General features: G+C 37.7%; 2 protein-coding genes across 2 annotated transcripts in view; both read left to right on the forward strand.

Moving 5' to 3' along the window:
• Window positions 1–2,097, forward strand: part of col7a1 (collagen, type VII, alpha 1) — a 94,352-nt gene extending 92,255 nt beyond the window's left edge. The window contains exons 115-116 of the mRNA XM_053498170.1: window positions 1,895–1,943; window positions 2,081–2,097. Coding sequence (XP_053354145.1) covers window positions 1,895–1,943; window positions 2,081–2,097 — 66 coding nt within the window. The remainder of the gene's footprint in view (window positions 1–1,894; window positions 1,944–2,080) is intronic.
• A 2,278-nt stretch (window positions 2,098–4,375) lies between these two features.
• si:dkey-117n7.5 (uncharacterized protein LOC559444 homolog) lies at window positions 4,376–11,522 on the forward strand. The gene is made up of 5 exons (XM_053497689.1): window positions 4,376–4,467; window positions 9,533–9,667; window positions 9,824–9,862; window positions 11,096–11,269; window positions 11,443–11,522. The coding sequence occupies exons 1-5, from the start codon at window positions 4,401–4,403 to the stop codon at window positions 11,469–11,471; spliced, it is 444 nt and encodes a 147-aa protein (XP_053353664.1). The 5' UTR covers window positions 4,376–4,400; the 3' UTR covers window positions 11,472–11,522.
• The last annotated feature ends 12,751 nt before the right edge of the window (window positions 11,523–24,273 follow it).

Consider the following 24,273-nt stretch of genomic DNA (forward strand, 5'->3'; position numbering starts at 1 on the left):
CAAGAGGCGACGAGGAAGTTTGCTAAATAAAGTCGCTGCGTGATCTGTGTACCGAGGAGTGCGGAGCGCGCGGGTGCTTTAGGCGGATGTGAGGTGGCAGTCAGAGCAGAGAGATGACGTAGTTATTATTAAATCCTTTCAAATGTAAGATCTACGTGCAGTCATACACAAACAAACAAGGGGCGTTCGAGTCAAACTGGGAATTTTGATTGCACCAGATAACAGAAGTGTAAAAACTCCCTTCATTTGTGAGACTAATGCACTTATTCCGGTGTGTCACTAGTGCTTGGACACCATCAAGGTAGAAGGATTTGTCTGATTAATGGGGGAACTCAGTGATTAAGGCATTGGACTATGGTTCGGAAGATCCCAGGTTCAAACCCACACAACCACCAAGTTACCACTGTTGGTTGTTGTTGACCAAGGCCCTCAACCTTCAACTGCTTGGATGTATAATGAGATAGAAATTGATGTAGCCCGACTTTCTTGACTTGTCTGACTATTCTCCAGTCTCTCTCTGGCTGTAGATAATAAGTGGGATAAAGGGATATAGTATAGGCATACAGGGATATAGACAAAATAATATGTGCTGTAAATAATAATTAAATAATATTAAATTCTAAATTAAAATATATATATATATATATATTAATAAAATTAAAACACATAAATATGTTGATATACAATACCTGTAAATAACAAATCAATGCAGTAAACATAAAATAATCCAAAATATATTGTGTGTAGGAACTAAGGTTACATTGATAAGGGCGTCTGCCAGATGCTGTAATATAAATGCCTGAAACTCTGGACTTGGAGCAACGTTCGGAGCCACCACGGCCGTGATGATTTTGTTCAAACTACATTAACATATAGGCATATTGTAAAAAAGAATATAAAGAAATAGATCTATTTAATCAAATGCAATATATTATGAAGTTATTGATGAATAAACAATTACATACAATTATATTACGGTAGGCGGCACGGTGGTGTAGTGGTTAGCACTGTCGCCTTGCACCTCAAGGGTCCGGGTTCGAAGCCCGGCCAGGCTCGATTCCCGTCTCTGTGTGCATGGAGTTTGCATGTTCTCCCCGTGCTTGGTGGGTTTCCTCCGGGTACTCCGGTTTCCTCCCACAGTTCAAAGATATGCAGGTTATGCTAATTGGCGTTCCCAAATTGCCCATAATGTGTGTGTGCCCTGCGATGGATTGGCACTCTGTCCAGGGTGTACCCTGCCTTGTGCACTAAGCCTCCTGGGATAGGCTCCAGGTCCCGGTGATCCTGAATACAGGATAAAGCGGTATAGACGATGAGTGAGTGAGCGATACGTTAAGGTATACATTGAAATACATTTCTCAATATATGGAAAATTCTTTATGTATTTTTCAATCTATTGTAACATATTATTTTGTATATTGTGGATATATTTTGGAATATGAATATCTTTGTTTCTGTTAATTATTAGTTAGTATCAGTTAGTGTAGCAACAAGGAATATTAACATTATAAAATCTTTTCAATTTACCAGTAGATCAGAACACTAAATCATATATCTCATCATATTAATGTTGTCATAATACGCTTTTGCTTTTTCATTTCCAAGAAACCACCAGTAAACCACCAGTGACTCATTAAAAGTCACTACGATAGCTCTAAACCCAGTATAGAAATGGGATAAAGTCGCATGATCCTGATTGGTGAATCCTGTTTCTTACGTTAGTAGATGGTAGCTAATAAAATCTGACCAAATAAACAACAGATAATGCTGATGCTGATAATAATGTATATATAATGCGTCAGGGGTTCAACACCTATAACACCTATAACACCTACACCTACAACACCTCTTCAGCACAGTGTGCTCTTATCAATCCATGTCATGTTATGTGCAGGAGGAAGAGATTCGAACTTATGTTCGATCTGAGATGAGCCAGCACTGTGGTGAGTACCAGCACGTCCCCCTGATACTTAATTATAATGTCCTTCCATTCGCTAAAGTCACATGGCATGCAATATCATAACTTATATTCTTCCATCCTGTTCTCTTTCTCCATCCCACTGCTATTCCTTTACTGAAGCCTGTGGAGGTAAGTGACCTTAAAACACAGCACCGCCATCATTAACCTTTGTTTAGCACCAGCTCAGTATTGAAAAGGTTATGGAGTGTCACTACGCACCCAGACCATCATGGATCATAGGATCATTACTGCATGCTTTAATGCCTATATTGCATTTTAGAAAAGCTGGCCTGACCTTTTCAAAACATGAGTCGCATTCTCCATTGAGAAACAAGGATTAAAAAAAAAAAACCACGCAAAGCACAGAAAAATGCCTAGTATTGCATTAACACCCAGAGTGTTTATATACTGTAGGTCCAGTGAAAGTGTTAAATCAACACTGGGGATTTTACTGGTTGCCTTAAAGTTCTGAAATCTGATTCTCTGTGTACAGTATATACGGGAGAGTCCGCACTCCGGTTGTATTAAAACTTCTTCTCAGCGCTTTCCGTTTCCCTTTCCTGACTTCTGTCTCGCCAGTCCCCGCTGTGCAGGTGTGATCGTGTTACATTCGTTCATTTGTAACTGCAGTGCGAGCAAAAATGGATGCAGTGATTTGTTTCTTGTGTTCTGAGGGTGTACCTGGTGCCATTATTCATCAAAGACTTTTGCACACGATAAGAAGAAAGTGTTTAGTTGTGAAGAAGTGTGTATAAATGGATAGAGAAGTTTAAGGAAGCTTGCACAAGTGTTAGCCATCGAAAGGGGTTTGGACGCCTGTCCAAGTCCACGGCTGATGACAAACATCCCTATAGTCCTGGTCCCTATAGTCCTGGTCTCTATAGTCCTGGTCTCGCTTCATCAGACTCTCATTGAAGGTGCATGTTTTGTGAAACAAAAAAGTATTTTTCCTGTTATCTGAATCCGGCTACAGCCAGGAGTCTCGGAGGCCGTGCTTACAGGCAGGAATGGTTATTACACTTGCATTCTTACTTTAGTCTTTGTTACGGTCAGTAATTCAGTAACGACAGCGTGAGATCTACAGTAGGATATTGGGGACAGCAAGTAAAGGATAAGTCCTAAGTCGATGAGTTGGATGCAAAAGAATCTGACAGCATGAAGACCTGAGGGAATTCGACTAGGGAGGAATCATTATGCCCAAAGGTCAGCTGTACACCAGGAAACCAAACTTCAGAATGAACTACAAACACGGACGCTGAGGACGCTGAGTCCTAATACGAGGCTGTGTTTCAATCAGCTAGTGGTTCCCTGTAAAGTGCACTGCTTCAGCCATGTCCCATTCCAAAAAGAAGGAAATGAAACTCAGTTCAAAAGGAATAAGGAGCAAGTGAACTGTGCTTTATGTCTCTGCAAAACTGGACAAGCAGGATTACCCATAAAGCAGTGCTTCATACACCATCTACTACTATCAAGGACGCTGTAATAATGTTACAAACTAAAAATATATTTACTCTACATATACTGTATATTTAATTTATATACAATTCATATTGCATAAAATTCAGTCTTGTAAATTAATGAAGTTATATACTGTTGATATGTTATGTAACATGTTAGTTTTTGTTTCTATACCGTATATATCCAGTATATTATTTTGGGTATTCAAGATGTTTTTATGTCACCAGGATAACGCATGGAGGAAGTGATGTTGGCTCTGGTCTCGTTGCAGGGACTTTGAAATGGTCACAGAATCTTATAATAATCATATATAAAATTTAAAGTGAAAACAACTTTCCCAGATTCTAGAAATATAGTTCCTAAATAGTACAGAAACCTTGTTGAAACATTCCTAGAAAGTCATCCAAAAGGTTCTCCAGAATGTTGTACAAAACTTGATGGTTTTTGGTTCCTTGAAAGTTAAACTGTCCAGGAAACCGGACTTTCTGTGAACCAAAATCCATAACATTCTAAGATCATTCTGCTAATCTAGGATTGTTAGGTAGGATTGTGGAGGACGTTTTTTTTGAGGATCATTCTCTTAACCGCTGTTTCATCGATTTACCTGTTCTAAGGATTCCTTGACTGCCGACCCATAGTCCTTGGTCCTTCTGGTTTTCAAATTCATACATTATTCTACACGTTTAATCCTTTACTACGTCAGGAGGTAAATATCGAGTGTCATAAATTAGAATTAAAAATATTACTTGGAAATCTATGCATTGCTGTGAAGATCATTTTTAATGCATGATCTACTGACTTCATGTAGCATGTGTGTGTGGGTGAGGCAGCTGGGGAATGATGTACAATGTGAGTGAGCTGGGATATATGTCTGTGTGTGTGTGTGTGTGTGTGTGTGTGTGTGTGTCTCTGTGTGTGTTTTTGTGTAATAGTATTGTATGCATTGTCTTCAGGTATTGGAGAAATTCAGACCCGGTCAGCGATGCAGACTTTCCGAAGTCGTTCCCCCGTGTCCCCTGAGCGCGCTTTAACCCAAGAGGACGAGGAGGGTGAGTGTGTTGTCCATCTTTTCCTCATGTGTCCTATTACCTTTACTGTTCGCTGTGTCCACGAGTCCACTCAGAGCTATCTGTGCTTGTATGTGCTGTGATTATCGCAGTGCCTTTATATATAGTGTGTGTTTATATTGTGTGTGTTCACACATACTGGAGTAAATTGGGTTACTGGGCCGTGTTTGTGTAGGCTCAAGCATAGTTTAGTGGAATAATGAGATAGAAATGTCATAACAACTAAAAGTAATAAAATCAAATTCCGATGTGAAGAAAGCAGGAAATCACTCAGGGTTGTGCTGCTGTAGGAATGTAATCAGGGACAGGATGATGTCGTTATCCATTTCAGTTACACTTACTCCAGTCGTTCCTGTTCTCACTAATATATTACACAGCAGTAACTTTAAACAGATTCTCCCTCACCAGCCTCCTCTTTCTCTCACTCTTAAAGTTAGTAAACCAATTTTAATAACAGCATAAACTACAAAACTCTCCTCCTTTAAATAATCATCTAATTACAAAAAGCCACAGTTTTTTTTTCTTAAATGAAAACACTTTTTTAAAGCTTTTTTTTTTTTAAATATCAATTATTATTATTAGTCTTAGACCCCAACCTTTAGAATTAGCTGTTGCTATAGAAACTGTAGTGCATTAATATAAGCTTGTGATTGGCAGCTACTCTGCTGTCAGGGCTGCCGTTACAGAAAACTAATCAACACCTTATTGACCAATCAGAATCCAGATTCAGCAGTGGTGTGGAGTAAGAACACGGTACATTCCTGTAAAAAAAAAAAGAAAAAAAAATTGTAAAAAATCACTGTTTATGTTTTTTTTTTATCCACATTATGATGAGAGAAATTGGGCCGAGTAACTCCAATGAGACATTAAGTAGTGTTTTTTTTATTTGTTTGTTTGTTTGTTTGTGTCCATACGTTTGTTGATTTGCACTGCAGCTATAAAGCTTTCAGTAATTACAGTAATGTTAATTATTAAGTGATATTAATTACTTTTATCCTCTCATCTGTCACCTCACCTTTAATCTCCTCTCATTAAAGAAAATCATTAAAGGAAATCTCCAGCACTTTTATCTTAATCCCTGTCCACATCGTGTGTGTGTGTGTGTGTGTGTGTGTGTGTGTGTGTGCGTGTGTGTGAGAGACATTACTACACGCAATTTCAACAGGTTTCCACACTTAGAAACCAACAAACATTAAAATATTTATAATGATTTATAATGGATGTTTAAGGGCAGATGCATAAAGTGTGTCATTGAACACAAAATGTAATAATAATAATAATAATAATGATAATACAACTACATTTTATCATTTTTTTTAACTACAGTGGAACCTTGGATTACGAGCATAGTTTGTTCCGAAAGCGGGCTCGTATTCCAAAACACTGGGAAATGACACTCATTTACACTCGTAAACGAAATTTAATTTCCCCATAAGAAATAAAGAAAAAAAAAATTTTTCGTTCCACATCAACAAAAAAATACATTAAAGTAATTAACACAAAATATAAAGTAAAAATAAAACAAATTAACTTTACCTTTAAAAAAAAAATCAAAATAAATCCCAACAGATAAGTGTTTCCGTTTGTGCGTGCAGGCGCTGTGTGTGTGTGTGTGTGTGTGTGTGTGAATCTAAAGTAAGCTCTTCTCTCCCCCTTCTCGTCATACACAGTTACTCTTCCTCCACTCTTTTCACACACACACGCACACACACACACAACGGAAACACTGTTTTATTGGAAAAATAAACAAGAAATAATCTATGTCTCTAATGACACTCGATTGAGCGACACACTAACGGAATCACTGCTGTAAAGTAAAAATAAAACAATTAACCTGCACTTTACCTTTAAAAAGAATCATGACAAAGCAGTGTTTCTGTGTAGAGCAGAGAGAAAGAGTGTGTGGGTCTGTGAAGGAGAAAGTAGGAGGGGTCACATAGCCAAAACAGGGGGATTCTGTCTGTGTGTGCGCGCGTGATTGGACACTGTGCCACACACACAAACACAAAAAGCAGAAAGAGAAAATAATCTTTAACCTCTCTAATGAGACTTTCTTTTGATTTACACACGCTGTACACACACGCATGCAGACACCAAATAAAATATGTTTTACACACACACACGTGGTCAGTGTTATAGTAAACAGTACACGCGTGCACGGATGTTGATCATCCCAGTAAGAGACGAGCACTAAGACCCAGCAGGGGAGACGTTTACCCACAATTCCGCAGCGCAAGAGAGAGAAAAAACGTTGGCTCAGTTGTGATCATGTAACGCTCTGCGTCAAAACAAGATGTGCATGCATGATACATGATACTCGGTACTCGTAAACCAAGACTTGTTTGTTTTCCAAGTCAAAATTTATTTAAAATCTTTGCTCGTCTTACGGAACGTTCGCAAACCGCGTTACTCACAATCCGAGGTTCCACTGTATTGGTTTTTTTAAGCAAAACATTACAACAAACGTAAAATGTGGGTTTTAAAATATGAAGTTATGAAATTCTAACCAGTCCTTTAGTTAATTAATAATTTTATGTTGTCCATTTGAAGTGACTTTTTTTTAGTTAAAGAGAAAGTTCTGACTTTTAAACTCGGTCTTAAATGAAAATTGAGGTGCAAATACAGTTGTGTTCAAAATAATAGCAGTGTGTTGAAAAAAGTGAGTAAAGCTCCGTATCCATATAATAACTTTTAATTTAAATCACATAAATGCATGGGACCCCCCCGCACATTCTATTCTGAATCACAACATGAAGAAAAATGTGCTAAAGGGATTATTAGTTTAATGTAAGTGAAGAAAAACAAATATTAGTCTGTTCAAAATAATAGCAGTGTGGAGTTCATTAGAGAGGTAAATTATTCTGTGTTAAACAGGTGTCAATCAAGTTCCCCTTATTTAAGGATAAATGCAGAAAAGGTTCTCCTGTGAATTCCTCTCTGAAAATCAGAGTGAAATAGGTTGTTCCAGACATTGTTCAGAAGAACAGCGTACTTTGATTTAAAAGTTAATTGGAGATGGAAAAAAAACAACGACAAAGAAGTGCAGAAAGTGATAGGCTGCTCTGCTTAAATAATACCACATCATTTTTAGGCTTTAAAATGGAGACCAAAACCAGAAAGACGTGGAAGAAAATGGAAAACTACCATTCGAAAGGATTGAAGAATAACAAAATTGACTCAAAGAACATCTAAAGTTATCTGTGAGTACTGTTACTATTAGAAGACGGCTATGTGAAGTCAAGCTATCAGCAATAAGCTCCCAAAAAGTCCCATTGTTGGAAAAAAGACATGCGACAAAGGACACATTGACTGGCCTAAAAAGAAATGGTGCAATATTTTGTGGACTGATGAGAGCAAGATTGTTGTTTTTGGGTCTAGAGGCCTCAGACAGTTTGTCAGGCCCCCGAACATTGAATTCAAGCCACAGTACACTGTGAAGACAGTGAAGCATGGAGGGACAAGCAGTATGATATGGGGAAGCTTCTCGTACTATGGTGTTGAGCCTATTATTACATTTCAGGGATCATGGATCAATTTGAGTACATCAGATCTTTAGCACATTTTTTTTCATGTTGTGATTCAGAATAGAACGTGCAGGGAGCCCGATGCATTTGTGTGATTTAAATTAAAAGTTATTATATGGATACGGAGCTTTACTCATTTTTTTTTCAACACACTGCTATTATTTTGAACACAACTGTAAGTACATTATCATCCCGCTGGATGCAGTGCCGGCCCCAAGCCACAGTAAAATGAAAGGGTTGCATCAGGAAGGGCATCCGGCCGTACCAAGCTGTGTGTGGATCAGATGGTTCTCTGTGGCGACGCCTCCGATAGGAGCAGCCGAGAGTCCAATGATGACGTTAAGTGGATTTACTTAGGTTTAGACTGGGGACTAAATGATATACAGTATAGGTTTTATTTCTAATGTTTTAAGTAAATTAAGTTATTCGAAAGATGTACTTTGTGTTCATCTTTAATTTAATTTTATTGCATATTCGTAGGTGTAATATCAGTCACACAAATGGTACCTTATCGTTAAATCAGTACATGTACAAGTCACTTCAGAGACTCCTTTAAACATTCCTTAAAAAAGCGAGTAAACAGGATTTTTGTTCATTTCTCAGTAAAGTAAAATGTGTCCAAATTTAGGTTTAAAAAGATGACTTACTCACCTTCAAAAAGAAACAGTTTAAAGTAACAATGTAACGGTTTTGCTATTCGCTAATTCAGTTAATAGGTTTAATACAATAAGAATTTTTTATGTGATGAATAAATGCAAACCTTTGTACTGTACAGCGCTTTGAACTAAAGAGCTTTATACTAAGAGGGAAAATCATAAAGTAAAAGCGTATTTATAAATAACACGGTAACCGTGAGCCTGGAAAGCCAAGCGCATTCAGAGGAAACACCTTCGTCTTCTGCAGTCGAGAATCAGTTCATAACACAGACCTGCGTCAGGATAATCACAAAAACCTTCTTCAGTGCATTTTCAGGAACAATAGTGCAACCAGTGCGTCCCGTCCAGTGATTAGGGGGAAACTGAAACCTGCGGTCTGCAGCAGAAGAAGAGCGAGTGCTGAGACAAACGGTTCTGCTGATCCGTGTCTCATGTGGTGGTGAAGCCAATGCCTTATTACAGCTCTAATCTGGCAACAAGCGACTGTCACGCCTTCGATCCACTTAACGAGGCTAGATCAGGACTCAGGTTTATCTTTGATGAAGAGGATAAGGACGAGGTAGAGACCTGGATTCAGCCGAAAAAAATCAATAAACACTATATAAGAGGTGCATCGAGCTGCAGGGAGAGCATGTGGAGAGAGCTCTCGCTATTCTGTTCATTTGCTCACAGTAAACATCAAAGAGAAATTAAAGTGCATGTTGCCTTTACTTTTTTATCCTTCCTCCTGAAAAGATGTGACTGTACTATGTTTAAAAAATGTGATGTGGGTTCGTTTTGTTGTTTCTTTAAGATAATGTGTGTGTGTGTGTGTGTGTGTGTGTGTGTGTGTGTGTGTGTGTGTGTGTGTGTGTGTGTGTGTTTCAGGTCGTGACCTGCGTGTGGTGGTGAACACTAATGACCCAGATTATGAGCCTGTTTACTATGATGACGAGCATGAGAGCTACGACTATCCCATGGAGGAAACTGACGACCTCACACCTCCAGTCAATCAGACCGAAGGCACGATTTTTATTTGTTTTACTAAAATTTATGAATATTAATCAAAAAAATGTAATGCTAGTTTAGCGGAGGAGGGTGGGGGTGTATTCTGTGCATATCTCAGTCTGCTCCTTACGCACATGGAATAACACAATATTAATATTTTTTAATTTGCAGTAAAAGGAAAAAGAGAGAAAAGAGAGGTTAAAGGTGAAGGTAAGGCCTGACTTTTTTCACACTCGTGTAAATATCCAAAAATGATCAAAAAGTGAATCTCTAAGGAGTGTTCATTAAGTTTAAATTCACATTTTATTTGTCTCGTACAGAACCACACACAGCACGACATGCAGTGAAATGCTACTAGAAGAGCTTTAAATATACCAGAAGACTGTAAAATATAAAATCTCCAAATATACAATAGCAATAAAATAACACTTTAAAAAGAAATATATAAAATATATAAAATGCATCATTGTATTTTAGTCGTCAAATGAATCTCAAATAATTAAAAACAAAGAAATTAGAGCGTTAAATGCAAAAACATGACCCTTGGTGCCTTACAGCAAGTGTTACTGCACAAATTCTCAAACCTAATATACAGAACACTTCATTTATTAAAGGGTGATGTTATTAAACTGCAGCTTCTCCCTGGCGCTGATGATCTACTGCTCTCTTATACGACATCGAAACAAATCTAAATCAGCAATTAAAAAACAAATACACATCAGCTGTTCTGGTGCAAGTTTTTTTTCTTCTTTTTTTATTATTTACAGAAGAATGTTTTCAGTCAAAAGTATGGACACATTTTCTAAATCAATGTTTTTTTTTATTTTGGACTTTATTTAGTGACTTATTTTCCACATTTCTAAAACAACACTGGATTTCTTTTAGAAAAACTATGCAATAACACTAATGGAATTATGGAATTAAGTAACGACAACAACAACAGTCAGTCGTTATTTTAAGACATGAAGTTCAGCTGTCCTGGATCAGTTCCTGTAAGAACAGTGTTGTGTCGAGTGCGTTTGTAAAACCCATCAAGCTCCATGATGAACCTGTCTCTCATGAAGACCTTCCCAGAAAAGCAAGACCAAAACGTACCTCTGCTGCAGAGGAGAAGTTCATGTAGAGTCACCAGCCTCAGAAATCACCAATTAACAACCAGCACCTCAGATTAGAGCCGTTATGAAGCTTCACAGAGCAGAAGTAGCAGATATACATCTCAATATCAACTGTTCAGAGGAGATTATTGTGTGTTTCGTATTGTTTTAAAATGTAAAAATTTCAATTTGTAAAGATCATGGAGTTAGAAGGTGTGTCCAGACTTTTGACTGGTAGTGTATGTAATGTACTTAAATATTACATTTGTATGGTTATGATTAGCAAATTTTACATCATACAGTATCTTCTTTCTTATTTTGATTTTGTGTGTGTGTGTGTGTCTGTTAGATCGATGTGTGCTGTCGCTGGATGAGGGCGGGTGCTCCAGATACACACTGCGCTGGTACTTTAATCCTCAGGTGGTCGAGTGCAGACCCTTTATTTACAGCGGCTGCGGAGGAAACGCTAACCGCTTCACACACAAAGAGGAGTGTGAACAACATTGCCTACAACAGAGCAAAGGTATAGACATGCACACACACACACACACACACACACCCTGTCCTTTAAGGACACACACACTGTATGATTACCAAACATTTTTGCATTCTTACACTGATTTGAGAATTATTTATGATTAAAATTATATAAAATAAGTAAGAAACATATAATCATTTTCGTTCCGTGTGTTACAGATGCTCTGGGGCCAAACAGTGTATGGTAATGATAGGACCAGCACACACACACACACACACACACACCCCTACACACACAGACACACCCACTCCCTTTTGAAATTCTTCATGTCCACACACAAATACAATTTTGGCTTCAGAAACAAAGCAGAGACTTTTTTTTTAAAGCAGATTTTAAAAATGTGTTTTTAAGATTAACACGACCCTGCGCATGTCTGTTGCAGTGAGCTCATGCCAGGACTCCGTCTATCACTCTGTAATTTCACTTTGTTTTATTGTTACAACATGTACTGTACTGCTCCTAAATCCATCACTGGTGCTACAAACTGACCTGACAGCTTAGAAAAATGTACATAATAATTCACTCTATACCTGTAGACTTGGGCATATGCGCAGTGACGCTAAAACAGATTTTAAACAGAAGCAAAGCAAATATGTAACATAACATTATTAAAAAATGTTGAAGATTTTACATCAAACTACTAATCAGTCATTTTATTAGTATTTAATGCATGTACTGTGCAAAACTTTTGACACCCTTTTTTTGATTCCAAAACTACAGACTTTCTTGTATTTTAAAAGTATTCTTAAGGACTAGTTCTCCGGATGTCCTGAAAGACTTTTTTGTCCCTCATTTTCATTCCAGTCCCTGTACCTAAGCAGTTTCAAAGGAATGTGTTTTGTTTGTTATTAAGCCTCACAGTGACCTATGAATCATTCATGGCATTAAAAGCATCTAACGTGACTCAGTGAGGAAAAGGTGCAGATGATGACAGATGATCAGGCGGTGATGAGTCGAATACTGAGTGGTTGAAACAGACGAGAGGGGAAATGAGGTCGATGCTGAGGCTGTTACATAAAGAAGTCATTTCTAAATTGTATCTTTAAAATAAATAAAACATTTATTTCCATTTCTTTAATTTAATATATGCATATAAAAACACATAGACAGACAGACAGACGCACAGACACTCCAAGGTCACCTTAGGGTCGAGCTACCATTCTTTTTTCCTTTTAAAGATAGAAAATAAATGACAATAAATTACAATGTTACAATGATGATATTGATTAATTAAAACAAATAAACAAACAAAATTTATAAATATATGAAATATTAAATATATATATTTTTTTTTCCGAAATCTAGTATCCGCAGCATGGAGTATGTGTTTAGGGGTAAAAGTGGAACCTCTGTGAGCCTTTCTGTTCTTCTCTATAAAACTTTTTACCGTAACGATGAGTCCAATATTTATCCGTTATTAGTGATTAAATATTCCAGACACATGATGATAGAAATCCAGTTTTTCCCACAATAATCACTCATTTAATGTTAAACTTTTTTTTTTTTTCGTTGTTATTTTGGTGCTAACACAAGGCAGGACCTGTGGTCCACAGAGACCGTGTCAGGGTTCTGCGCCTGTATCACATTCATCGCCTGCTTTATGATAATCCATGCACATTAGCTCATTGTACACAGAGGTACTGGTGTGTTTGGTCAGTGTGGGCTGAGTACGGACTATAAATGTTCCAGCCGGGTTGTGTATCTCTAGTTGTGATGACATTACAAAAGCGATGATACGCCTGCTTACATGCGCAGAATGACGGCCATATTCGCAGCTGCTATTTTTAGTACGCAGTCAGTCTCTGCTGTATAGAGAAGCCCTTGCTGTAAATATAGAACTGTTGGATTTTTTTTTCCCAGTGTGGAATCCGAAAGGAATGTTTCTTGAAATGCAGGTTCACTTTGATTAAAAAAATAATAAAGAGAAATGGTGCTATTTTCCAGAAATATTTATAACGTGGATTACACTTGATTGTCATTTTGTATGTGGTAAAACAATAATTAAAAAACTTCAATTTGTTGACTTTTTCTGGACATTTTATTCAGGCTTCAGTTTGCTGACAGAGTGCACACACTGCAAATAATCCTTTATAACAAGGTATAACAAGCAGAATTAAATATATGTGTTGATTTGTTGGATTAAAATGTTATTTTATTAAGTAAGGAATAAACCACTTCATGCATGTTGTGATGAAGCAGAGTCATTTCAGCGCCCCTGAAAGTCATTATTTTTCTCATAAGAGCCTTTTGTGCAGTGTTTTATTTCCCTTATACCACTGCAATTTGGCCATTGTATTTGTTTGAATGCTTATATATCCTTACAATATCATACCTTACAGTGTAGGGTCACTCGACTCACGGCACAAGGCATGGTACACTTTGCCACCTTATTATGGGGTACAAGCACAGACTACTGTACCAATCACACACTATGGGCAATTTGAAAACATCAATCAGCTCAAACAGCATGTCTTTGGACTGTGTAAGGAAACCAGAGAACTTGAAGGAAACCCACCTAGCATGAAGAGAACATGCAAACTCCATGCACACAGAGGGAAGGTGAGATCTCGACCCATGTGTAAATCAAGAGTGTAAATCAAGAGTGTTAACCACTGATGCTGCTGGTCAATCATACTATTTGTAATTCACAGTAAAAATTTCATGTTCAGAGAAATTTAGTTTCTGTTTCCACTTATGTCATAGCAGCTATGACCTCTAGAAGTTAAAATAATCATAAGAGGGCATTCTACTCAAAAAGGGGATTTTTGATGAAAATTTCAGGACAGTATGTCCCTTTAAGGACAGTATGGTGATGTGGCTCCACGTACAGTCCTGACCTCACTCCAAGACATTTCCACACGTAAAGGAGTTCCTTTGAGGCCAGCGTTTCAGACCTGAAGCAGGCAGTCCGAACATGGCGCTGTATTACTGACAAATCTTTCTATTTTCTATCCAAGTGTTAGTAACACAGAGATAAGAGCATTAGTGTAGAAGAAGATTATATAAAGAGAAATAAAGGGAGATTTTACTTTCAGAACTGTGCTCTGTTATTCTGCACAATAAAAAACAACTGCTTTGACTTGAATTCCGCTTGCAGTCGTAATAGTGATAATAATAATAATAATAATAATAAGAAAATAATAATAATAATAATAATAATAATATTAATAATAATTCTCTGCACAAGGCCCTATCTAGGTCATTACTATTGCCGTGATAATGCATTGATCTTCAGCTGCACTAGTGTTCGAACTACTGTTATAGACAGGAAAAAACCAATATCTTCTGACCAATCAGAATCGAGAATTCCGCAGCGCTGTAGTATGATGAGAAACCCTGACTGTTTCTAAAATGTTTATTTGCTCTGATACGCAATTCTTGTTAATGTAATCTGAGTCAATTCTACCTACAATCTATTTCTGATATGAATTTCTGAATGTGTGTGTGTGTGTGTGTGTGTGTGTGTGTGTGTGTGTGTGTGTGTGATTTCCACTCTGCCTTTGGCTATGTCACAAATCACTTTGCCACATCTCACTGCAATGCACTAAGCGTAATTAGGCCAACACCCCAGATCTGTCACTCAGGTCTCATTTTCTCATTCGGAATCTCTCATCTATATTCATATATTTATATTCCACTGCATTTCACACTCTCACTATTATTTGTATATGTTTAATTATTATTATTATTATTATTATTATTATTATTATTATTAATAATAATAATATTTCAGTTTCTGAATTCTATTTTTGAATCAAAAGCATATTCTTTTTCACTGTAAATGTCTCAAATGTATGTGTCTAACTTAAATAACTAAAATAACCCATTTCATTAAAAATAACTGCCTGTGAGAATTGTCTGGAAAATGTAGGACAGAAAGTTAAAGAAATACTTCACTGCTCTTTAAACCCCTGTCCACCTTGTCTCATTTTCATCACTGGTGTAATTAATTCATTCATTCTTTACACCACTTATCCTGAACAGGGTCATGGGAAGCCTGCAGCCTATCCCAGGAGTCTTTGGGCACGAGGCAGGGTACACCCTGGACATGGTGCCAATCTATCACAGTGCACACACACACACAGACACACACACACACACACACACACACACACACACACACACACAGTGTATTTATACACACTTTGGGAAATCCACCAAGAACGAGGAGAACATGACACATCAGGACACACCGCATGGAGAAATTGTTAATAACTGTGGTAAGTATCTGGGCGTTATTTTAAAAAAGAAGCAAAGTCGACTGGACTTTCTGAAATGCCATACTCTTTCACAGCATTGCAAACTGAAGTCACATGAGTGGGATAATGGATGCACATCCAAATGCTGGGCATTAACTTGTTACCACCAAGACGTGAGAGCAGCTTAGCTTAAACTTGCATGACATTCCCACCCAAACTACAGTAACCGTCAGGACCGCCACATCCAGGAAGGATCTCTGTGCGATTGTTTTGGTCCATGCCTGAGTGCGATCACTGTGTTCAGACCTGCTGAAACGAACCACAAACAAACCAAAGTTCAATTCAGTCTGATACAACAAGACAGCCTTAAAAACACCTAAAGCTTAAATATCCACTTCAGACGGCGCCAAAGTCCAGTGTCTTGTCCAGGCACTTGTCAATCAGGAACTGCTGAAATCATATTCAGTTTTCTCATAAATTTCATTCTCATAAAAATAATTCGGAGCTGAATATTGATGAAGTTTAAATATTTATTTTTGTGTCTATTTATGGTACATTCGACAACACATTCTCACTTTACTCAGTTTTATTTTAAACCAAAAGGATAAAAGCATGCAAAGAAACTCAAATTGGCTATAAAATGCACCAGGGAGAGAACATGGTGGTTGTTGATGTTATTTACGTTTCTGTCCATACAGGTCTTTGTTATTAATGACATTGATGAAATATAAATAACGGCCAGCTCCTCGGTCAATATGTAGCTAGGATGACGCAAATTGCCCACCATTATGTAGATGCCATTTGTAATTAGTTTAAAGTACTCCATTGTTAAGGCAGTGGGCTACTTGTCAGAAGGGTTTGAGTTTAAATCCCAGCATCACTAAGTGGCTAGTTTAAGTCCTTTGAGCAAGACCTCAACTCTCAACTGTTTGGTGTGTCCTGTCTCATTGCAAGTCACTTTGTCTTAAAAGTAAAGTAAAAACCCATACATCTTTCTTCCAGCATCCACACCTGACATTCTCACCACTTACTCTTAAGGTTCTTTAGGAAAGAATGGTAATAAAGTTAAAACTGATGTAATTGTGTATAATTAACAAACTGTTGTATTGTGTTTTCATTGTAGTCACGTTGTTCTGCCGGTTTATGGCTCCAACAAAAACCTACAGAAAATGTAAAGCAACCCAAAGTATTTTTTTCTTTTTACTCCTGTATTGCTTCTGATTAAATGGTGAATGAAACTCCAAAGGAAGAGCTCTGGTAAGGTTTTCTCTCTCACCCTTCTTGACATTCATATCGAGTTTCTGGAAACTGAGAGCAAATCAAAAAGCATTGATTTTTTTTTTCATCAATGCAAATGTTAGGCATTAAAGGGTACAAAGAACATTTTTTGCAAAGCCAAAAAAAACTGGTTCCATACTGTGCAGTGTTTATTTTATATTTGCTAATTCGGGCAGTGTGGTGACGCAGTGGTTTCGATCCAGAGCTCAGGTTACTCATTTGGCCCTGCAAGCTTTTCGGTGTGAGTTTCTCCAAGTTTCTCTGGTTTCTTCCTACTTCATAATAACACACCAGTGAATGGGCTGGTCACTCTAACCTTCCCCATATGTACAGTTGTGGCCAGATGTTTGGACAATGCAAAAATATTAATTTTCACAAAGCTGGCTGCCTCTGTGTTTTTGGATCATTTTGTCAGATGTTACTGTGGTTTACTGAAGTGTAAATACAAGCATTTCATAAGTGTTAAAAGCTTTTATTGACAATTACATTAAGTTTATTCAAAGAGTCAATGTTTGCAGTGTTACCATTCTTTTTTAAGACCTCTGCATTTTGAAATGTGCTCCATCATGCTGGAAAAGACGTGGTTCTTGGATAGTTAGGAGAAGTTGCTTTTTCCGAGAATATTTTTGTACCATTCTTTATTCATGGCTGTGTTCTTAGGCAAAATTGTGTGAATAGTCTCAGGATGCATGAAATGTAATATTTGTGTAATTCTCAAAACGTTTGGTCAGGGCTGTATATGAGTGTGTTTGTGTGTGTGTTTTCAGTATATATATACATATATATATATATATATATATATATATATATATATATATATATATATGTGTGTGTGTGTGTGTGTGTGTGTGTGTTGACAGTATTCCCAGGACAGGCTCTGCAATTACTGGACAAGGACAAAGCTGAAAGACTTAAGGAACATCACCTGTGTGTTGCAGGTTGGTGGTGAGAGCCTTTCTGTCTGTATTTACAGTATGTTTAAAAAAAAAAAGGGGGGCTAAGCCTTGATTCTCACTGTGTGTGTGTGTGTGTGTGTGATTAAAACCATGGTTAGACACGGAGGAGGGAAGAATATAATAAAGAAAACGCGCGTGCAGGCGCAGACGGGACGCACGAGCCCGCGCGCGCGCGCGCGCTCTAGGTGCCGTAGGCTCCCCGCTGATGTACTCGAGCGTGTGTGTGATGCGCGAGACCATGACATGATGGCCGGAGCGCGGAGAGGCGCGAGAAGGAGCGCGAGGATGAGCGCGAGACGGAACGCGGCGCGCCGCATTGCCATGTAGTGCCACGCGGATCCCAAGGACAAGGTGAGGAAATAACAATCACTCTTTGATCTAAAGCTAGGATTTTATACAGACCTGTTTGCTTTTTGCGTTACATTAAAGCAATGCTGTGAATCGTTACACTCCCTTGGATGCGGACTATTAACCCCGGCGCGCGGCTCTGTTACAACCTCGTGCTGCATGACTGGAGCAAAGACGAGACTGGAAGACATGGGTTCATAGTTTTTTATTTTATTTTAATTATGTTTATATAAATCTAAGCAGTAAATGGATCTGCACTACAGTGTGTCCCGTTACAGAGTGACACTAACGACTTTGACACTATTTTTTTTTCTCCTGCTCTCTTAATGGATGGCTTTTAAAACAATAATGTCCCAGATTTTTTTGTTAATGTATTTAATTGTTGAACCTATCAAAAGTCTATGATATAATAGATATAATCACTATGCAAAATCATCATCATTATCATCATTATGCATAACCTAAATGATCTAATGCATCTTATACACACAAGCACGTGACTAGTGTTAATTTCATTGTGAATGAATTATTTTTTTTGTTATTATTGTTTTTTATATCATTCTGATTTATGTGTCATTTGAAACTGCAGCTCAATCTCCTACAGTGCCTTACAGAAGTATGTATACCCCTTGAACTTCCACATTTTGTCTCATCACAACCACAAACGTAAATGTACTGTATTTTATTAGGATTTTGTGTGATGAACCAAGACAAAGTGGCACGTAATTGTAAAATGAAAAGAAAATGATAAATGGTTTTCAAAATTTTGTACAAACCAAAAAATATAAAGTGTTGCCTGCCTTTGTATTCAGCCCCATTTTCCCTGACGCCCCTAGTTAAAATCCAGTGAAACAAATCGCCTTCAGAAGTCACCCAATTAGTAAATAGAGTTCATCTGTGTGTAATTTTATCTCAGTATAAATACAGATGTTCTGTGAAGCCCTCAGTGGTTTGTTAGAGAACATTAGAGAACAAACAGCATCATGAAGCTCCAGGAACAGACAGGTCAGGGATAAAGTTGTGGAGAAGTTCAAGGCAGGGTAAGGTTATAAAAAAATATCCCAAGCTTTGAACATCTTACGGAGCGCACTGTTCAATACATCAGCCGAAAATGAAAACAGTATGGCACAACTTCTAACCTACCAAGATAAGGCCATCCACCTAAACTTACAGGCCGGGCAAGGAGAGCATTAATCAGAGAAGCAGACAAAAGGTCCATGGTAACGCTGGAAAAAACCACACCTGCCAAGATCCACACTCAGGTGAGAGTGTGTGTCCACATCTGTCTATAAATAACTATTATTAGTAAACAGCTATTATTTATAAATCTGGTTATTATGAAAGAGTGGCAGGACGAAAGCCATTTGGGAAACACAGCAAACATGTGGAAGAAGGTGCTCTGGTCAGATAAGACCAAAATTTAACTTTTCTTTGAACACTTTACACTGCACATCACCCTGAACACACCATCCCCACCATGAAACATGGTGTTGGCAGCATCATGTTGTGTGGATGCTTTTCTTTAGCAGGGATAGGAGAGCTAGTTAGAGTTGATGGAAAGAAGGATGGAGCCAAATAAAGGGCAATCTTAAGCCCTATTTGCACAGGATTAGTGTTACCTGGGGACCTCTAGTTATTTTTAATAAAGTTGAGGTTGTCTGTGACATTAATCTCTTGCGAATCAGCCATGTCTGTAATTTGTAAAGTAAAAATTTCCCTATGAAAAAAATGACCTGTCATATTTCGGTGAACACAGAGGTCGTGATAATATTAGTCCCGTGCAGATCAGCGTGCCTGTAATTTGGCCAGGATTTGGTGGGGTTGTATATAATTTTTTCAAGGTTTTTGTTTCCTGTGTGCCTTTTTATCCATTTTATCCATTCTGTGAAGAATGAAGGCTGCGTTGTAATGCTTTGAAAGTATTTTAAGTACTAGGTCATATTGCTATACACCATACAACAATACACTGTGCAGAAAGAGAAAGCTGAAAACCATTAGAAGAGTGAAAGCAAAAAAAATGATTGGATGGAGATGGTTGACATGTGGAACAGTCTTCTGTTCATATCATACAGCTAGACATTTAATGACAAGACATTTTCAGACAATAACCTATTCGAAAATAGTGCACAATTAAGTGAGGAGGTTCACAGCATAATTCATATCCGGGAGATCATTTAGAAAACTCTGAGGAAAATTGCAGACTTTGCTTATTCCATGCGCATACGCCACATAAAATTCAGATTTTATGGGGAAGGGGTGGTGAAGCAGAGGTTCCCAGATGAAAAAAAGACTTAAGACTGGGGCAAAGGTTCACCTTCCAGCAGGACAACGACCCTAAACATACAGCCAGACCTACAATGGAATGGTTTAGATGAAAGAATATACGTGTTAGAATGATCCAGTCAAAGTCCAGACCTAAATCCAAATTAGAATCTGTAGCGAGACTTGAAAATTGTTGTTCACAGACGCTCATTTATCCCATCTGACTGAGCTTAAGAATTGGCAAAAATTCACTCCATAGATGTGCAAAGCACAGAGAGATGTGTAGAGCCACTTCACAATTGTGTGCCACTTTAGTCTATCACATCAAATAAAAATACATTTAAAAGTACATTTACGTTTGTGGTTGTAACATGGCAAAATGTGATGAAGTTTAAGTGCATAAATACTTTTGCAAGGCACTGTATGTTTCATTACACTTTAACACTTTTTTCCCCCACTTAAGTTTTACTATCTTATTTAAGCTCATTAAAATAAAATTCAGTGTCAATAATGAAAATTTTTTAAACCATATACAGTTTTAAGTAAATTTAGACGACTAATATTAGCAAACTATCAGAGGATGTCTTACACCACCTCAGCTTACTGTCTGTGGCAAGGTTGTCTACATCACCCAAAACCATGCTAGCAGGCTACGCTAAAACGTAGTGTGTGTGTGTGTGTGTGCGTGTGTGTGTGTGTGTGTGGCATCCCATTCATCGTGTATTCCCAGCTCATGCCCAGTGGTCCCAGGATAGGCTTCAGGACACTTATTTAAAGAAAGCTACAGATAAAAATAAAAAATGAAACCTGCAGAATGTAGTAATGCCAACAATAATACTGCGCAATCTGATGGGCGTCAATCCTGCAATAGTGATTCAAAGCACTGTGTTAGGGGTTAAAGTCTGAATTAAATGTAGTTAATGTGTGTGCCTGCATTGTATTCAATCACAGATATGTCAAAAATAACACACAGATTGATCGATGAGATGTGTGTAGAGCGCGCTCAAAATATTCATGGCGGAGCAAGGACTTGTTTATGACTTATACGTCTTCCCTGAATCTGCTGGTTTCCTAGACTAATGTAGACATTCAGAACTGGTCAAGGGGCAACTAATCAGGAACTCTGAAATAAAAAAAATGCTTTAGCTGCAAGGTATAATGTGGCATCAAGGAGTTCATAAGTCGTTTGTAAGTTATATTACATAGTTTCTACATATGGATTCGCAGACCCTCATAGCACTTCATAGAGATGTCGTAAGTGATTATCGATAAACTTAGCCTTACCACGGCTAATCATCGCCTTTCCGTGCCTTTACATAATTCCACTTAGCTCTGCTTTCTTGCTTTGTAAGTGACCCATAATTAATGACATCAGAGTGTTTCGCAGCCACACGGGGAACTGGGCATTACTCAGACGTCCTCAAAACCTTTATGTGATATTCCAGAGACCAGTGTAACACTTGGGCTGTGTCCCAATCTGCACACTACCGTACTACTGTGTATCATATCTTCAGCACATCACCAGCACCTTTGTGTGTGTTATGCCGTTTGCGATGCCCCCAAGATTTCTTTGAGCGTTTAATCCTTCACACTCTCAGCCATGGAATGAAATTCTGTTCCACAAGCAATCTTCGAGAGACGGTAAAAAAACTCCAACATGCATCCTCTAGCTTAAAAAAAAGGGAACACAGGAATGACGAGAGAGGAGCGAGATGTGCAGAATAGCCATTTAGAGACGGCAGAGAAAAGATGAGGGATGAAAAGACGTAAACGTAAACATATGCCTCCTGTGATTTTACAACTCGACATGTTCCTGCACCTTCTGCTTCTCTCCAGCTCCTGCCCATTTCATCCTCATTCTGCCTTGTGTATCAGTCATCCATCATAACGTTCCATCTGTGGGGCATTTTCACTTCATCACGCTGTTCCTGTGCAAACTCTACGTTAGAGATATATTTAAAAAAAAAACACACACAACATACAGTATATACAAGTGTGAGCACCAAATGATTAGAAGTTTCACTGTTTCCATCTGTTTCTCTCACAAAGCTCTCACACTGGAGTATACAGATGGACTCATTTCTCTCTTTTTTTTTTCTTAAACACTTTTTTGATTGCACAGTTAAACCTGCAGACCAGTTGCCATAGTAACAGCCATCATAAAAATGGGATCAGCCCCCAGTCAAACTTATTTATTTATTTGTTTATTTATTTGCTAAAAGATACATTTCGGAATGGAGGCCTGACCTGATGTGACTTTAAACACAGAATGTTCTCTTACAATTCCAGCTGGTTTCATTTATTTTAACTGCTGCAGTTATATCATTTTTATGATGCCGCTTCACAGGATCAGCGTTCTGCGATATTTCATAGCGTAAGATCTCTTCATGTCATGGTTTAAAATCAATATGTCAGTCTGGTGAATGTAAATAATAGCCAAATCGATAGATTTACAACAGACACACATGTCTCTTAACTACACAGGCTGCTGAATCTCGAGTCACTTCTGTTGGAGGCCATAATAGAGTTCGAGCAAAACAGCTGTCATGGTCATGAACTGGTCTTGTACGATGGCTCCCTTTATGCTGCAAAGATTTATATCGTTGCCCTCAGTGCCAAATCAATATCTGACTGCCACGGACAGAATGAAATTTTTACTAATTGTTCCTGGAGATCCATCCATCCATCCGGTCATTGAAAGTGTGTCTTTACGTGTGTGTGTGTGTGTGTGTGTGTGTTTGTGTGCGTGCACATCTAGAAAATCAATAAATAAGTAACTACATAAAATGTAATATATATATATATATATATATATATATATATATATATATATAAAATATATAATATATTTTTTTAAAAGGTTTTATTTTTTATTATTTTTTTTACATTTTGAGGTATGAGTCCACAATTTACTTATTATATATATTTAATAAGTACAATTTACTTGCCCGGGTCCCTGAGATGGGCTCCACGCCTCCTGAAACACTGTACAGCATAAGCGCTATAGATGGATGGACAGACGGACATACATACATACATACATACATACATACATACATACATACATACATACATACATACATAGATAGCTACTTTATTGATTTCCTAAATGAAATTGCAAATTTAGCTTGGCGTCAGCTCTGCAGCCCCGATATCTGCTCTTTAATTCCTCCAGAACAGGGAACACAGTGGCTGCGTGACTCTTTTGTCTAAGAACAAGCAGTTGTTCTCTTGAATAAATAAGATGCTTGCAGCTGAACTGAGCAGTAGTGAATTCCCTATCCATGAAATAGACTATTTAAAGCTTAGACGGAAAAAAAAAAGGCAAACAAGAGACGACTGAAGAAATGACACACAGATGGAGCTACTGGATGTGCTGCCCTCACATTGGTGCCCGGAAGTGTTAGATATCTCCAGAGAAGGTGTAAATGAGCCAGTAGTTAACTAAATGAAATTAAAGTAGATAACAGGAATAAAACTTTTTTTTTAATTCGAGGATAATGTAAAAAGAAAATCTTAGTATCTAAAACACAAGTTGTTTAAATCCAGCCTGTTGAAAAATGAATTATTACAGCTGTTCAACTCAAACAGTATGCATAATAATCTCAACCCATTTAAGTGTTTAATGTTTTTAAATTTTAAGAGCATTTTATATATCATTGGAAGATTCACTTTGTTTAATAATCTGTTACAAATAACTGTGACATTTATCACTTTAGTGAAACTCGTTATTGTTGCCAGCTTTTGAAAAGTCACGAACCGTAACATTCATGCAAGAAATGCTTTATTAACAGCAGAGTCACACTCTGTGAGATCACAATTGTCGTTCCGTGAAATCATGTTATAATACTTATTATTTTCTTTCTCTTTTCCCTAGGCCTGTCAATCACTTAGTGCTATAAGTGGGTGGAGCATGACAGATGGGCGTGGCTGGCGATGTGTGTGA

The sequence above is a fragment of the Clarias gariepinus genome, chromosome 6 (assembly GCF_024256425.1).
Source record: "Clarias gariepinus isolate MV-2021 ecotype Netherlands chromosome 6, CGAR_prim_01v2, whole genome shotgun sequence".
In the NCBI taxonomy this organism is placed as follows: Eukaryota; Metazoa; Chordata; class Actinopteri; order Siluriformes; family Clariidae; genus Clarias; species Clarias gariepinus.